Raw genomic sequence first — 18,785 nt, 5'->3', positions numbered from 1 at the left:
TCTGAAATATATTAATTATATTTCAGAAATCCTTTTAAATTTTTTTAGCACTTTATTATTGAAAAAAGAAAAGGATACTATTATATGTGTGACAAAAACAATTTACAATCTATACTTGTTATGAAAATTATGGTGTAAAATCACCTAAATCTTTATAGTAAACTCATTAACTATTAATTTCCTAATTGTATGTAGGCTGGGTGACAATAATGCAACTTAAATGCACGATTGAAGAAGTATTTTATATAGATGCTATAAGCCATTATTTCTGCAACACTGGGAAGATTTGGTGTTATCCTGCTTTTCCCCTGGACAGAGTTAGTTCTGGTCTGCTCTATCTTTCATTACTCTGATGATGGCCATATCCAGATGCCAAATACTCTAGGGACACTCTTATACAGTGTTAAAGACTCTGAACACTTCATCCCCCAAAGAATGTAGCATTCCAAGAGAAAACAGGCCTCCTTCTAACACTAGTAAAATTGTAAAGGTGTGTGATAAATCAGGCATCAGAATGAGAGTCCACAAATTCTTTAAGGTGCTCTGCCCCTTGCCCCTTAGTGAGTCTCTGCTTCTCTCTTTCCAACACAGAAATAGTCATATATTTTAAATAATAATAAATCTTATAAATACATATCAGTAGAAATGACTACAAAATATGTTCAAACATAAAGTGTTATAATAAGCTATTATGCAGTTCAGAAAGCTGTTATAAGTGGGAATTAGAGAACAGTTAGGATAAAACTGAAGATCAAAACATGTGAAATGTCTTAAGTTATTTGAAGGGATTTATTTTGAGTAGAAGGGGCAGAAATGTTGTGTCATTAGGGCACCGTTTTTTTCCATTTTCTTTCTTCTTTGCTTTTTCTTTTTCTTCTTTCTTTCCTCCCTCCCTTCCTGTCTTCTTCTTCTTCTTCTTTTTTTTTTTTTGATTTAGAGAGAGAGCATGAGTTGGGGTGGAGAGAGGCAAGAGAGGGAGAGAGAATCTTCAGCAGGTTCCATGCTCAGTGCAGAGTCTGACAGAGGGCTCAATTTGAGGCCAAATCAAGAGTCGGATGCTCAACTGACTGAGCCACCTAGGCGCCCTTCTTTTTTCCTTTTTGTAGAAGTTTGCATTTCTTCATACTCACAAAACAAAAATTCCATGGGTTTAAATGTACCATTTACTTGAAACGTCAACTTTCTAAAGAAATACAAAATTTTAGCAATCTATAGTAATGAATGTTATCTATATCAAAGAAAACAAAATAATGGCTTGTCTTTTCACATAAATTTGGCTATAAACCAGAATTATTTTCCATTAAAAAATAAGACTATTTTAACCAAAACTATATAAAATATTGTTTCTAAAATGACCAGTGCCAGTGCCCAGCTAGCTCAGTCGGTAGAGCATGAGACTCTTAAAATGACCAGTGCCTAAGTCTGCTAACAAAATGCAAAACAATCTGCTTCAGAGCAACAGAAATATATAAATTATGACTGCTAGTGTCAATTAAAATTTGCTAAGTTTATTTTGCTAAGGAAATTATGTAATTCCTAATATTTTTTGTTTCTTTTTACCTTTTTAAGTTTACACCTTGGTGAATTTTTACATGTTACAGCCATGATCTGCCAACCAGATCAATATAGAGAAGCCTTAAAAGATAATGTTTCCTTCAATCGTAGGTGTATAAACCTCCCCTGTGAATGCTGTTAAAAATGTAGATTCCTAGGCCACACTCCCAGAGATTCATATCCATGAGTTTGGGATAGCGCCCTTGAGGCTGAACATTATATAAGCACCTCCATTTGGAGAAACTCTGCCCTTGAAAAAAGCTGAACTGGATTTATAACTTTAGAAGTTTCATCCCTTTCAACTTGAAAGATAATTTTATTAGGAAATCTAGGTGGTTTTCTACTGAGTAAGAATATATAGGGCTTTCAATATCTCTGTGTAGTCTTAAGTTTTCAGCATTTTTTTTTTCTTTCTTGGAGCCAGTTGCCCAAATAAAGTCTCCCTAGTCCATGGCAAAATGAAAATTTCAAAGTCCTTAGTGAGTTTTTCATAAAGTTAAATGTGCTTAAAGGGTTGTCTTTTATTTTGAGATTGCATTCTTCTTACAGTCAGCGCTTTGAAATGCCATTTCTTTTATGAAATAATTCTAACAGTAAAAGAGTAGAGTTTATTTCGAATTTAGAAAAAGAGTTAGAAACTGTCTCTAAATTTCAAAAACGTGGGCTACCTAGCCTTTATGTCTGCTTCTGAAATTTGAAATGATTGCCACCAGGGGAAGCAGAGTGCCACAGCCTGTACAACTTTAAACCTAAGTAGGGGATTTTTCTCTGCCAGAGTGTGTCAAATTTGACTGAAATGTTCTACTGCTCCAAAAAATGACATTAGTATCTTTTTTCTCATTAGATAAGTAATATATGATCTCCATAGAAAACTTTCAAAGACTGGGGGGTGGGAGGGGAACCCACCCAAAGTATTGTTAATATATTGATTTGCTTTTTCCAATTATTTTTCTATGTACAATTTTTAAAGAAGAATATATGTATAAATATATATTGATCCTGCCATTACCACCACCTCGTATTTTTCTTCAGCATCTTCCAATATCGTCAAAATTCCTTTCAATGTAATTTTGTCTGTAGAGTGCTCTATGCTATAAAAGAATAATAATTTATTTTATTACTCCACATTAAAATTTTAAACACACAGGTTGTTTCCACTTTTTAAAAAAATACAATTATCACTATGATTAACAATTTTGTACATATTTTAAAACATTTCTTTAAGATAGATTATTAAAAGAAAGAAATTGATATGGAAGGTATAGGCATTTTTAAAGATTTCTGATATATGTTTTCATTCAATTATCTATTGTTATATAACAAAATAACCACAAGTGGGTGGCTTCAAGTAACAAGCGTTTATTATTTCTGTATATGATATTGGCTGGGACCACTCATGCGGTTGCATTCAGCTGCAAGCTCAGGTGAAGGGGCAATATTTGAGATGACCTCACTTGTGTCTGGCACCTTAACTGGGATAGTGGGAATAGCTGGGGGATGGCGTGTCCTCTCTCTTTGTACATCATCTCTCGTCATTCAGTTGTCTAGCCTGAACTTAAACATGGCAGCTGGATTCCATGAAAGTGAAAGTGGAAATTACCAGGCTTCTGAAGACTTAAATCTAGAAGTCAAGATAAGTCATCACACCAGCCCAGATTTGGGGAGAAGAGAAATCAACTCCAAATTTTTAATGGAGAAACTACAAAATGACATTGCAGAAGGGCATGTGAGATTAGAGGTATTGTGTGGCCAGCTCTGGAAACAATTGACCACATATTGCCATGTTATTATTTTGTAAAGCATCAATTTATTATAAAAAAGTGTAAAAAAAACCACTCCTCCATCAGATTGGCATGAATTAAAAAGTGTCAGCAAGGATGTATATCAGTAGTAACTCCCATATATTCCTGGTATGGGTATAATCTTGAATGCCCACTCTAGAAAACAATCTGGCATTAATTATCAAAGGTCATAGGAATATACTATGAAGACATGGGTGCACTGGTAGATCAGGATATGTGTATAAGAAGGTTTGTAGCAGCATTATTCATAGTTCATTACAGCCCCAGACTGAAAACAAACCTAAAGTTCACTGACTTTAGAACAGATTTTAAGAAAATGTAGAATATTGTAGAGCAAGAAAAAGGAAAAATTATACAATCAGCAATATGGATGGATCCTTCAAACATAACGTTGAGTATAAAATAGAAGTCATAAAAAGATTTGTAGAATTTGATTTCACATATGTAAAGTTCAAAAACAAGCAAATGTAAACTATTTTTAGGGCTATATTTATTGAATATAATTATAAAGAGCAGAAAAGTATTTACCATATTACAGCCAAAGTATGAGTTTGGCCTGGTAAGGGGGAAGGAGGATCCAGGCAGAGGAAATAGAATGACTGAGTGATAGGAAGGAGTTGGCTGAATTTGAGAAACTTAAAGGAAATCAGTGAGCAAAAGGAACAGGAATTTAGAGGCCATTTTAAGGATTTTCAGACTTCATGCTAAAAACAATGAAAAGCAACTTTTTTTAAGTTTATTTACTTTGAGAGAGGGAGAGATATCATGTGTGAGTGCAAGTGGGGAGGGACAGAAAGAGAGAAGGAGAGAGGAGAGAGAATCCCAAGCAGGTTCTGTGCTGTCGGTGCAGAGCCAGATGTGGGGCTTGATCTCAAGAGCTGTGAGATCATGACCTGTGCCAAAATCAAGAGTCAGACGTTTAAGTGACTGAGCCACCCAGGGGCCCTAGCCAGTGAGTGGTTTTAAAGCAGAGGACAAGCTGATCAGATTTTCATTTTCGAGGAGTAATTTTTTTGTCTGTTATATGTAAAACAGATTAGAGAAGGTCAAGTGTAGATACAGGAATATAGTTAGCAATCTATTTTAAATGGCTTTAGGTGAGAGATTATATGGCTTCAAGTGGTGCAGTGACAGTGGATAAGAAAAGGATGGAGCTGAGAGAGGCTTGGAAGGTGGAATCAGTAAGACTTGATGACTGGGGAGCTTTGAAAACATAGTGAGTTAGCATGACTCCTATTTTCGGGCATGATCAACAAGGTGCCATTGATGAAGAAAGGGAACTCCAGTGGAGAGCCAGATCTTGATTTTGGATTCCTGGGAGATACACAAGTGAAGATGTTACTCAAGCAGCAAATAAATGTTCTGAAGCTCAGAAGACATATCTCAGCTGGAGAGAAAATTGATTTTTTTTTCTTTTAACACACCAAGGCAGTCAATAGGACAAAGCTAGCACCAAGTAGCAGTTGTAAAACGACTCAGAAAGGACAGATAGAAGCAAGTGGCAGTGAAAATGTTAAGATTATGTGCAAAGCATTATATGTGATGCGAGGCACACAAAAGTGAGTAAGATGTCCCTAGTTTACTGCCAACTGGAAGTGACAGACACTTAAGCAGATCATATGTATCTCACTTGGTCAATGACAAGAAGTACAAGATGCTGTAAGATCCAAGAGGAGGGCAGTGAAGTCTGGAAAGTCAAATAAGAATTAGCCAGAAGAGAAATGGTGGGAAAGGCCTTCCAAAAGCACTGAGCATGAGACAATGTAATATGTGTGTGATCGCAAGCAGGCCAGTAGTCGTTAACCCACAGGGTTGGAAGGTTGTGCACCAGATCAGACAAGAGAAAGAGAAAGTCCCCAGTTATGGAGGGTCTTGCATGCACTGCCAAGGATTTGGAACAGGGAAGTGACATGGTCCTGTGTGATTGTTAGGGAGATTACTTAAACCAAGCATGGAGATTGAGGACAAAGGTGAACCCAGCAGGACTGGCTAGGGAAGAAATAAGCTGCTAAATGTGTAGACAGTGGTGATATGGATAACGAGGAAGCATACATTTAGGACAGCTCTTTAGTTCAAAGAGCCTGTGTGGAAGGTCATATCTGCTTAGTCTCAGCTTTCTCTCAGCTTTAGATGCGGTTGACAGGGATTCGGGGGAGACGGTGGAAGCCCAGGTTTTAAGTCTTTGAATTCCTACAAAACTAACAAGCAAAAGCAAGCAAATAACCACAAAAACAGAGTAACTACGTGGGGAAGCCAAAACGTCTCGGTAAACGTGGCAGCAAAGCTAGGGCACCCAAAATAAAAGCGGGTAGAGCCAAATCCCCAATAGTCAGATTCTCAGGGTCAGTGCGGGAAGAAGAAGGAAGCCAACAGGCGGATGCCCTGAAAAAGCAGAAGCCCTGCGATAGCCCAAGGCAGGTGAGCTCAGGTGCCGGCAGGTGCCACCGCCGCCGCGAGCGCGCAGCAGCTCCAGGCTCAGCAGCCGGCAGCGCGCAGCCGGGGTGGGAGCCGGCGCCTTGTCCGTTCCCGCCGGATGGGCGCTTCAGCCCGCGAAACTGCAGGGAACAGAGCAGGAGGGCTCCCTGGGACTCCCAAACCTGCGCTTTGCCCCAGTGCGCTGATCTGGGGTAGGGTTCCACACTGAGGAAAAGCTGCTGCGCAGAGAAGAAATCTCAGCAGAGATTTTCAGAAAGAAAAGGTGCAGAGGGAGGAAGTGGGGCCAGAGAATTCCAGACAGCTAGCCACCAAGGTTTTGACCGCTATACGAGAACAGCCAAAGAGGGGGCATGCTGAAGTCAGAAAAGCTTTTCTCCACCAGCCTAACCGTAAATTTTCGGGGGGGGGGGGGGAGTTTTTAATTTCCCATAGAAGTGAGCATGAGGAGAGTATCGAGGGAAAATCCCTTACAAAAATATTATAAGAAAAAGGAATTAAGGAGCAAACTAACATTCCTACAGACAAGGAAAATGTGCTCACAAAACAGCTCAAAACTGTAACCCACCATTTCAAAACAAGCCTAAAAAAGACATTAAGAAAATGATTCAAGATGTGAAAGAATATCGTCAATCAGAATTAGAAAAGGTCAACACTGAGGTGACAGAAATTAGAAAAGAATTAAACCATTAATACATAAATTAAAAAATATTATGTTAATGCCTTAAAAATAAAGTAAAAGTTTTTTTAATTTTAAAAAACAAATTATTTAAAAATCAAAACGAAATGAAGACATTAAAAAAACAAAACAAAAGACGTGAAGCTAGTACACAGATCTTTTCCAGCAGCTCACAGACCAGGAGCTCTTGTTTTTACCTGTTGCTGCTTTACAACCTTCTTCTGAGCCATCTTTGTATCTTGTGGCCCCACTCAGTTCTTGTCACATAACAGGTACAGAATACTTTTGTTAAATAAATGGAGCTTAATGCCTGTAACAACTCCCTCATTCCTGATCTCCAGGACTCAGAGAAGCCTTCAAAATAAGAGTATCACTAGCTTAGTTCCCTCCTTCCGTGACATGGAGTTAATTTCCCATTGTCACATAGGAGAATAAAAAGGAGAGATCTCCCTTTTACAGATCAAATTCCAGGAATCAAGGAATTTTCACATTCTTTCTTTTTTATATTTTAATGTTTATTTATTTTTGAGATAGAGAGCGCCAGCAAGGGAGGGGCAGAGAGAGATGGGGACAGAGGATCCAAAGCGGGCTGTGTGCTGACAGCAAGCCTGATGCTGGCTTGAATTCACAAACCCTGAGATCATGACCTGAGCCAAAGCTGGACGCTTAACTGACTGAACCACCCAGACACTCCACATTCTTTCCTTTTTCAATAGTTCTATATGTATATATGTATACATGTCTATATGTATATTTATGTGTATACACACACACACACACACACACACACACACACACACACACACCAGGATATATAAGTAAGCCTTTTCTTATCATGTAGTTCTGCCTAAATAACACATATTAATTCATTCAAAGATCCATTCAGCAAATATTAATAAGCAACAAACAGTTATCAGGCAGTAATGAAAAAGACCACAGATTAGGTTCCTGCCTTCATGAAATTACCTTGAGGTGAGAAAGACTTAAATCAGTAAACACAGACTGTGATAAGCATTGGTGGGGAAATAAACAAGGTATTGAAATGTTGGAGGAAGCTATTCTAAATAGCAAAGTCAGGTAAGACTTCACTAACCACATCCATAGTCTCTTACTGTCTGGTTAGTTTGATAATATTAAAATATTTAAATGCCTTCCCATGAATCCACTTGTTATTCCCCTTTGGGGCTACCTAGGCCTTTCCCCCTCCCTCTTTTCTTTATTTCTTCCAAAAGGTAAATGGGTATAGACACAAATATGCCTCATTCCTGACCTTGTAGAACTCATAGTTTAGTGGAAGGGACAGACATGTAAACAGATCAAGTAAATACGATATGACAAAGGGTATACCACAAGTATGAACAGTGTTACTGTTCTCCTACTTAACTCGTCTGCCTTGGGTTGCTGGAGTGCCTGGAAAACTGTGTTTTCTTGTTTGGGTTCCAGGCTGAAAATTCTGCCTGGCTCCCTATAATATCTCAATATTTATCTTTTATTTTTTGGTTGGATCAGCAGTAACTGGACGTGCATGCAATACTGGCTTAATTTCTTCATAGCCAGTAGATCTAACATTGGCTTGAGATATATAACTTAAAGTAATATGGAAACTTGATTTAAAAATTATTTTCTTAAAGAGCCTGTATTTTTTACAGCAAAATTTTCAAATAAATGCTAAATAGGATTTTTAGCCAGATAATTGAAGATGGTTGTTATCACATAAGAGAATGTGTTCAAATGACAACTGCCATTATCAGAAGCCTGTATTGCATTTCAGCACATATTTCTGTGGGTAAGTATGTTAACCAACCACACTGGTCTGGTAATCAGGCGGTAAGGGCTTATTTAGACTGCAAGAATTTTTAAAGACAGATAATACCAACACAGAATATTCTATAAAAGACACCGAATTAGAAGTATTTGAACAGATACACAGGTGTTTTAATTACGTTCTGAAGTGGCCAGCAGTTTATATTAGCTTGTCAGCTCTTTTAGATTCATCACAATTCTTTCAGATTCCTCTGAGATACTCCCAACTACCAGTAATTGCTACTTTCCCAAGAATGAGGTCCTGGTGTTGGAGACAGATGAGAAAGAGCAGTGATGGTTCCCTTTGGCGAATATCCTTCACTGCACTTATTACAAAGTCTCAGAGTAGAATAGAATTAGCTGTCAATCCTAGCTTTATATGAGGTGGTAAGTGAAGAAAGAAGGGGATTTAAGTCCTCCAAAGGCACCTTCTCTCTCTGTGATACTTTAATGAGGATGACAGCAGGACTGAGGCTTCTGGAAATTCTCATGCAGGCATTAGGTAGAATCAGCACATAAGGAGTTACAAGAGGTCCCTCCAGTGCAAGAGAATAAGGTCAGGAAAAAGTCATCTTCTGAAGATACACACTCCAAGAATAATTATTTGGGAGGAGAAAAAAAAGACTTAAAAAACACCTAGATGAAAGGTACGTCTGCACTTTCAGTCTAATGAAATTACTCCATTAATGCCTCCTGTACATTTCTATCTTTGCACTTACCACACTAAAGTATAATTGTTGGTTTATGTATCTGTCCCTTTTACCTAACTGTGAAACAGCATTTAGTCTCTCTCTCTTTTTTTTTTTTAACTTCACAATCTAGCACTGTGTCTAGCACAAAATAGAAACTGAACAAATGTGTGCTGAGTAAATGAACTGGAAATATAACTAAAGAAGGCAGACACTAAAATGCAATAGGCATCTGCATGCAGTATATAAAAGGGTAACTGGATTACAAATAATGTTATTTAGTGTTATTTATAAATATGTAAGAAAACTATTAAATCAGGAGACATGAGCATTCTAAAACATGTGTCCCCTATCGTAATGATAGGATTTCATTAAACCATTCCAAAATATGGCTGGATTTCTTAGAAGAACACATAGGTCTGGATATCCAGACACTGTGCACACTTACTCATTTCCATAGTATCTATTGAATAATTGTTATGTGCCAGGCACTAAGACAGGAATTGGGACTATAAAGACAGATATCATAGTCCTTATACTCAAGATCTGTATAGTAAAGTAGGAGGAAAAAAACATGTAGAAAAAAGAAAAAGTGGGCTAGAATGTTACAGGATGGGATAAATGTTGCTGCCAGTAAAGAGGGTTAGAAAGAGGGATTAATTACTTCAGATATGCTCTGCTAGTGGAAAACACAGTATATGGAAGATGATGCTTCATTTGAGTCTTAAAAAGTGAAAAGGTGGTCAGTGGGGTGGGAGGGGGCAGAAGGGCATTTTCGTCTGAATGACCTGCTGGAAAGCAAGTGCAGAAGCAATAAATGCATGGTTCCACATATATTTTAGAAGTTTTTTTTTCCCTACTTCTGTAAAAAATGCCATTAGAATCTTGGTAGGGATTGCATTGAATCTATAGATGGCTTCAGCAGTATTGCTACTTTAACAATATTAATTCTTTTACTCCATCAACATGAAATACTTTTCCATTTATTTGGGCCTTAATTTTTCATCAGCGTCTTGTAGTTTTGAGAATAGTGACTTCTCAACTCCTTAAATTTATTCTTGAGTATTTTGTTTTTGATGCTATTGTAAATGGGATTGATTTCTTTCTTTTTCAGAAAATTTGTTGTTAGGGTATAGAAACACTACTGACTTTTATATGTTAATTTTGTATTCTGCAACTTTACTGAATTCACTGATTAGACCTAAGAGTTTGTGGTTAAGTGTGCAGGATTTTCTATGTATAAAATCATGTCATCTGCAAATAGAGGCAATATTACTTCTTCCTTTCCAATTCTGATACCTTTTTTAAAAAAGTTTTTATTCAGGAGAGAAAGCATGAGCAGGGGAGAGGAGCAGAGGAAAAGAGAGAGAGAGAGAGAGAGAGAGAGAGAGAGAGAGAGAGAGAGAGAGAGAGAGAGAGAATCTTAAGCAGGTTCCACACTCAGTGCAGAGCCTGATGTGGGGCTTGATCCCACAACCCCGGGATCATGATCTGAGCCAAAATCAAGAGTTGGACACTCAACCAACTGAGCCACCCAGACGCCCCATAATTCTCATACCTTTTATTTCTTTTTCTTGCTTGATTGCTTTAGTTAGGACTTCCAGGACTATGTTGAATAGGAATGGTGAAGGCAGACACACTGTCTTGTTCCTGATCTTAGAGGAAAAGCTTTCAGCCTTTCATCTCTGAGTATGATGTAAGCTGTGGGCTTCTTATACATGGCTTTCACTATGTTGAAATATGCTCCTTCTATGCCTAATTTATTAAGCGCTTTTATCATAAATGGATGTTGAATTTTGTCAAATAATTATTTTGGAAAAAAAACTTAAAAAACACCTAGATATAGAATAGACACACTTTTTCTGTCTGTTGAGATGATCATACAATTCTTTTCTTTCATTCTATTAGCATGATGTATCACACTGACTGATTTGCACACTTTGGACCATCCTTTCAACCAAGGAATAAATCCCACTGATCATAGTGAATTATCCTTTTAATGTGCTGCTGAATTAGGTTTGCTAGAATTTTGAGAGTTTTTGCATCCATATTTACCTGGGAAATTGACCTATAGTTTTCCTTTCTAGTAGTATCCTTCTCTGGTTTTGTTATCAGGATAATGCTACCCTCATAAAATGAATTTGGGAGTGTTCCTTTCTCTTTGACATTTTGGAAGAGTTTAAGAAGGGTTGGTATTAATTCTTATTTAAATAGTAAAGAGTAAAATCCACCAGTAAAGACATTTGGTCCTGGGCTTCTCTTTGTTGGGAGAATTTTGATTACTGATTCAATCTTCCTATGAGAGTAATTGGTCTATTCTGATTTTCAGTTTTTTCTTGATTAAGTCTTGGTAAGTTGTATGTTTCTAAGAAATTTTCCATTTCTTGCAGGTTATCTTTTCATTAATGACTTTGATTTGGATCCTCTGTCTTTGTTCCTTTGTTCAGCTATCTAAAGATTTGTCCATTTTGTTTATCTTTTCATAGAACCCACTCTTAGTTTGGTTAATCTTTGTTTTTCTGTTCTTGATTGTATTTATTTCTGCTCTGCTCTTTATTATTATATTTATTTCTGCTCTGCTCTTTATTATTTTCTTTATTCTACTAACTTTGGGCTCCATTTTTTCTTTTTCTAGTTCCTTAAGGTGTAGAGTTAGGTTGTTTATTTGGGATCTTTCTTCTTCTTAATGTAGAGAAACAGTAGACTTGGTGGTTTGTTTGAGCAGAGCTTAGCATGGAAAGGTATAAGATTCTGGAGAGATAAGTTTCCAAAGAACTTTATATATAATATGCTAAGAAGTTTTGACTTTTATTATATGAAATAGGAAGTGCAGAATTTATTGGTTTGCTAGGGCTGCCATAACAAAGTACCACAGACCGGTTGACTTAAATAACAGCCTAGAAGTCTAAGATCAAGGTGTTAGCAGAGTTGTTTCTTCTAAAGGCCTCTCTCTTTGGCTTGTAGATGGCTCTCTTCTCCCTGTGTCTTCGCATGGTCTTTCCTCTGTACGTGCATGTGTCTTAATCTGTCTTCATATTTGGTCACCAGTCATATTTGATTAGGGCTCACCGAATGACCTCATTTTAACTTAATCATCCCCTTTAAAGACCCTATCTCCAAATACAATGACATTCTAAGGTACTATGGGTTAGGACTTCACATATGAATTTTGGGAGTTGGGGGCACAATTCAGTTCATAACAAAATTAGCTGTATATTGAAGTCATCTGGATAGCAGAAAGGAGGACAAGTTAGATGAGTGCAGGACCAGGGACAGTGAGAGCCTTTGAAAGACTATTGCAGTAGTCTGTGTGAGAGATGATCAGAGCCTGAACTAGAAAGACAGAGGAAGAGGATGTGTCAAAGGGAGATGTTAAAAGAGTTAGGAAGACTGGCCTGCATGATAGAATTTAAACTTATCAGCATAGTCCTCAGTACCTTTGACATTTTAGCCCTGATCCCTCAAAGCAGACTAATGTTTTGCCACTTGACATTACACATGGCACCCTCTAGGCATAAAGACTTTCTCAATGTCTTTGATCACAGTATGATTTTTCTCAAGGCCAAGTCTGTGTGCCTGCTCATCCCTCATTCTTTCCTCTTTTCTTAGCCAGCTAAACATCTATGTATTCTGGTAGAGGTAGTCAAATGTTACCTTCCCCATGAAGACCCAACTTCCTCTGACAGCAAATCATTTCTTGCCCCGGACTCCCAAGTGCACTCTGAATAGACTCTCTCACACTGTGCAACAATTATTTTACATTTTACATGCTTGCTACCACCAATAAACTATAAGCTTCCTGTGGGCTGAGATTGGTTTCCTTTCTTTGTTTCCATAGAACCTGACATGGTGATCAGCCAATGGAAAGCATTCAATCAATATCTAATAAATGAATGAGAATCAAATACCACTGAGTACTAGGTGAGGCTTTGCTTGCTCTTCTTCTGTAGTATCTGTTTTTAACTAAAACACTAGAAAGATAATAAAGCAAGAAAGTCAGATTTTCCATCTTTGGAGCTAAATCTCTGTTATAAAAAGAAACAAGATATTTTCACAAACCAGCAAGGAAAATTCCAAGGGAAAAGCCAGGCAAATCAGTAGAGTTTCCAATCTGTCACCACTTTAATCCAACTTGTAAATCACTTCTAGTTTAATTTTAAAGGATAACAAACCACTGTATGTTTGTTTGTTTATTTCTTTATTTATTTAAGAACTTGATGAGTGGCTCCCATTGCCTATCTGATCAAATCCAAATTTCCCAGTCTGGTTTTGAAGACCTTCCACAGCCTGGCTGCATTTCACCTATCCAACCCACTGTGCATACAACTGTCAGAATTATCTTCCTGAAACACAGATAGGATTACTCACTCTCATATTCAAAAATATTCTAAGGTTCCTCGTGACCTCAGATAAATTTCAAATTCCTCATATAAGGTTTCTACTATTTGGCCCTCGTCTTTCTTTTTTGGCGTATCCTCCCTTAGTCTTCGATCTTCAGCTAACTTCCCAAGCTGTCTTTCTCAAATGCTTCTTCCATTTTCCTGTTTTTGTGTCTCTACATTGTTCACATTGTTCCTGAACCACCTGCAAAGCCCTCTTCCTCTTCTTTGCTCAATAAAAAAGACATCCAACCCACCAAAATTTCCCCATTTTCTCTACTCCCATTGAGAATCAATCTCTGGGGCCAGCCTGACTGGGACCCATGCTCTTCTCATACTCCCTACAGTCTAGGATTAATACTCTATCCTTCCATGACAGTCATATACATAAATATCGTATCATGTCAATCAGTATACGTGTTTTAAAACACCCTCCCTAGACTCCACATCTATAGCTCTATTTCACTGCTTCCCTTTCTAGTAAAATTCCTCAAAAGATGTTTATATATGTTGTTTCACTTCTCCCATCTTTTGAGCCCAATGTGGGGCTTGATACCACAACTGTGAGATCATGACCTGAGGTGAAATCAAGAGTCAGACGCTTAACTGAGTGATCCACCCAGGCATCCCAATAACCTGCATATTTTGAAAGCCAAAGGGCAATACTCAGTTGTCTCCTTGAACTAACAGCACCATTTGATATACTGCTCTTTCCTGCATGGACCACTCTCCTTCTTTGGCGCCTGGGACACCACTTTCCCTTACTTCTCTTCTTCTTTTTGCCATCTCATGGTTCATCTTTCTCCAGCTTCTTTACTTTATCTAAGTTGTCCCAACTTCTACACGTTGAAGTGCCTAAGATTTAGTCTTCCTCATGTCTTTTCCAAATGTACTCACACTCTGATCTCATTCAGTAAATGTTTCTAAATTTCATCAATAGGTTGACAAGATCTAGTTTTCTGTCTCCAGCTTTTACCTGTCTCCTGAATTCCAGATTCATATACACCACTGCCTAATCAGTGTTTCAGTCTAGATGTCTAATAGGCATCTAAAGCATATGTCCAAAGCTAAACTCTTGCCTTCTCTCTAAAACATGTATCTATCACACCCTTTATTTTAGTAAATGGCCTCTCAGTTCTTCTAGACCTTGGAGTCATCTTTGACCCTTTTCTTTCTCATACAGTCCATTAGCAAATTTTGATAGCCCTGTGTTTAAAATATATTCAGAATTTTGTTACTATGCACAACTTTTTCAATGCTATCACTAAGCTGCCATCATCTTTTGCTTGAATCATTTCAGGAGTCTCTTAATTGGCTTCTCTATGCATATGCTTGTTGCCCCCACCTCCCAACCTCTGAAGTGGTCTTTTCAAAGCATAACTCTGATTATGTAATTCTATGCTCAAAATTCTCCAATAGCTTCCCATCTCATTCAGAATACAACCCAAAGTCTTGACTGTGGCTTTCCAGACATTGTCATCTGTCCCATAGCCCCTCTCTGAACACATCTTCTATCATACTTCCTTTTGCTCAATCAGCTCTTGAATTTCTAGTCTCTTTGCTATTTCTCAAGGACATCAACTGCAGTTTTGATTCAGTACCTTTATACTTTTACCTGGAATTTTCCTTTAGAAAACCATACGTTCCCTACTTCCTTCAGGTGTCTTTTCACATTCTACTTTGTCAGAGAGGTCTTTCCCAACAACTTTATATCAATTAGAAGCCTTTCCTCACCATTCTCTAACTTCTACCTTGCATATTGTTCTTCACAGCATTCATCACCACTGGACAAAGTATATATTTATCTGTTTTTATCCATCTCCTTTCCCTTGAATATATGCTTCTTTAGAGAAGATAGTCAGTTTTTATATTCCCAAGACCTAGAACAGTGCTTAGCACATTGTTAAGTATTCAATTTATACAGAATGAATGAATAAGTAATTGCCACCTATTAGGTTGAAAGCTCCTATATAGCCTTTACTGATAATATATTCCCATTAATACCTAGCTGAGTGCCTACCATATGGTAAAAATTCAAAATGATAATCAAACTGAATTGCATCTTATTTCTCTCTGCTTCTCAAAAATGCCCTATGTTCCTTATTGGAAAATTTCCATACTGCTACCTAATTGCTTCCGTTCTCTGCCCCCAGCCCACTTGTGCTAGAAGCTTTGGTTGCTATTTCTTTAACTTCCTCTTTTCCTGTCTATATTCTATTACAACTTTAGTATCTGGGCTTCCAGAAAACTTTGCGCCCAATTTATAAATTAAGTTTTATCGTACATATATATGTACAGGACAAAGCATAATATATATAGAGTTCAGTACTATCCATGGTTTCAGGCATCCACTTGGAGTCCTGGCACGTATCCACTGTACGTGCATGGTAAGCAGTAACAACTATACCAACTGATCCAGAGTAGTATCTCAACTTGCATACTACACATTACCACTTGGATACCTAATAGGGATCTTATTCCGTCTGAAACAGAATTCCTGATTTTAGCACCCATACCTATTCCTTTACCATTCTCCCCCCATATAGTAGTCATCAGTGAGTACCCAGTTTCTTACGCCCAGTGTAGGAATCATGTTTTTATTAATTTTTTTAATGTTTATTTAATTTTGAGAAAGAGCAGGAATTGGGGAGGGGCAGACAGAAAGAGAGAGAGAGGGAGACACAGAATCTGAAGCAGGCTCCAGGCTCTAAACTGTCAGCACAGAGCCTGATGTGGGGCTCAAACCCACGAACTGCGAGATCATGACCTGAGCTGAAGTCGGAGGCTTAACCAACTGAGCCACCCAGGTGCCCCTAGGAATCATTTTTTTTTTTAATTGAAACCTTACTCTGAGATAGTAGATTCAGAGGCACTGTAAGAAATAATACAGGGAGATCCAGTGTATCCTTTACTCAGTTTCCTCCAGTGTTAATATGCTGCAAAATTATAGTACAGTCTGGCAATTCCTCAAGTGACTACAGATAGTTACCAGATATCCCAGCAATTCCATCTCTGGGTAAATAACAAAAAAACTGAAAACATATGTCCACACAAAAACTTGCACATGAATGTTAATAGCAGCATTATTCATAGTGGCCGAAAGGTAGAAACAACCTAAATGTCCATCAATGGATAAGTAGGTAAATCATATGTGGTACAGCAGCATAATAGAATATTATTTGGCCATAGAAAAAAATGAAGTACGAGTAATGCTACAGCTTGGATGAACTCTGAAAATATTATGCAAAGTGACAAAACGCTACCTATTATATGATTCCATTCATATGAAAGTCCTGAATAGAGAAATCTACAGAGATAGAAAACTGTTGCTTCAGGCCAGGGTTAGAACGAACAAGAGGAAGAGATGAAGAAGACAAGGTCAGTGTAAGATAATAAGGCTTGGATAGTTTTAAGCATATTTAAAGTCACTCTGGCTGCTGTATTAGAATAAATCATAGGTAGAAAAGAGGGTGAGCAAGCTAATTAGTGAAGAAGCTACCCCAAAAATCAAAGCAAGATATTGACGGTATTTGGACTAAGGATGTGACTTTGGAGGTGGTGTGAACTGATCGGATCTGGATATGCTTCAAAGGTTTGAACCAAAGGGTTTGTTAGTAAATTCAATGTAGAATGTAAGAGAAAGAACAAAGTCAAAGGTGATTCCGAGGGGTCTGAGTAACTGAACAGGTGGAACTGGCATTCATTGAGATGGGGAAGAGTGCAAACAGAGCAGGTTTTGATGAGCTACATGGAGGAGTTTTGTTCTGGACATGTTAATAGTGAGATGTTGAGTAGCCAGCTAAATGTATGTGAGTCTGCGGCTAACTAATAGTCTGTGTTGGAGCTATACTTTGGGAGTTGTCAAGGTATAGATTGCACTTAAAGTCCTTAGGTTGAATGATATCAACTAGGGCATTAACGTAGATAGAGAAAAGCTCCAAGACCCACAAGGACTCCAAAATTAAGAGGCCTGAAAGATGAAAACGGACTAGCAAAGGAAACTTCAGAATAAAATCCACATTCCTTATCTTAATCATGACCTAGCCCTTTTCAGAGTCGTTTACCTTACTGTCTAGTCACACAGGATATTTAGCTATTGGAACATACCAAGTCCTTTCCTGTCTCATGGCCTTTGTGTTTGCTAAGCTTTCCACCAGCATAGTTTTACCCTGTCTCCAATTTTCGTGGCTTCCTTCTGTCAGTACAAACTCTCAAATTGTTACCCTAAGTTTTCTCTTACCCCCCCCCCCCCCCCCATTAAACAGGCCCAGCCCGACCACCTCCACTAAATTATGGCATTTACTATAAACTAAAATTATTTCACTTGTTTCCTGTCTAGAAACGCGTCCCACCATAATTTAACAAACGATTACAAAATGATCAATATATGCCAAACGAAACCTCAGGTCTATTCCTTCTTGTACGCAACTTTTCGGAATACAGGAGCCTCATTATCTTGTCCTCTGTCCTCTGTCGCATCCCAATGTAACCGACAATCCCTCAGCAATCAATTCTCAATTTTCAATATTTATTAGCGAAATGCACTGCAGGGCACTGACAAACTTTCAAACGGAAGATCTGGAGCCCGCCGCTCCGCCCAGTCCCAGAGCTGCCTAGAGGAAGGAACTACCTTACCTTGGCACGCATGCGCCACTGTTCGCGGAGCGCTACGGGCTGAACCCCTCCCCTTTCCCCCTGGCTTGTTGAACTACTGCTCATGCGCAACCTGGGGCCTGTCTGTTCGTTTGTCGGCTCTATGAATAAAGTTTTAGTGAGCTCAGACTCCCTTTTTCCTTGCCAAGATGGCGGAATACGACTTGACTACTCGTATCGCGCACTTTTTGGATCGGCATCTAGTCTTTCCGTTGCTCGAATTTCTCTCCGTAAAAGAGGTGAGGGGGGCTTTGAGCGCGAGGAAGGCGTGGGAACGCGTGATACACTGGGGAAGGCCGAAAGGCGGTGACTCTAGCCCTAGGCCTGACACGTGTGAGGCGGCCAGTTTGGTCCTGGATCGGGCAGTAAGGATCTGCTGGTAGTTTAGCGTCTTCTCAGTTGATTAGCACCGCAGAATTCGGTTGTGAAGAGAGGGGAAGTGACAGTAGGCAACTTAGGGGGAGAAAGAGGTCTTTGCTTCACTTCTTGACGTGACGGTGCCGGAGGGACTTCCGCGTCGGTTCCTCTCGGAAGTAGATCATTCGCCAGCTTCGCTGGGGTAATGCTTGCTTCCAAAAGCAAATTGGTGTGTGAGAGATTTTGATTTTTCTTTCAGAAACTGTGGGAAGGATGTGCTTGGCTTTGTTTTTGTTTGCTGGAACTTTGGAATAATTTTCCTACCCTTAAGTGAAATAGCTAGACTTTAATTTCCATAAAGTTGTGAATTTTTCCCTTAGAGTTTTCCTGGTCTTTCCTGCCACTTCTAGAAGCGTGGCATATTTTGTCGGATGGG

At 38.5% G+C, this 18,785-nt stretch overlaps 1 protein-coding gene across 3 annotated transcripts in view; it reads left to right on the top strand.

The window, feature by feature from the left end:
• The window catches only part of EIF3E (eukaryotic translation initiation factor 3 subunit E), a 238,298-nt gene that overhangs the window by 165,476 nt on the left and 54,037 nt on the right, over window positions 1-18,785 (top strand). The window contains exon 1 of one of the 3 annotated variants that reach the window (XM_004000056.4): window positions 18,076-18,231. The exons of 1 other annotated variant lie outside the window; for it this stretch is intronic. In XM_004000056.4, the coding sequence (XP_004000105.1) occupies window positions 18,142-18,231 (90 nt within the window). In that variant the 5' untranslated portion in view covers window positions 18,076-18,141. Of the gene's footprint in view, window positions 1-18,075; window positions 18,232-18,785 lie in introns of those variants that run through there. One more of the 3 variants, XM_006943350.4, reaches the window with a different exon arrangement.

This window comes from Felis catus, chromosome F2 (assembly GCF_018350175.1).
Source record: "Felis catus isolate Fca126 chromosome F2, F.catus_Fca126_mat1.0, whole genome shotgun sequence".
NCBI classification, from domain to species: domain Eukaryota; kingdom Metazoa; phylum Chordata; class Mammalia; order Carnivora; family Felidae; genus Felis; species Felis catus.
This window is presented reverse-complemented; position numbering and strand designations above follow the sequence as displayed.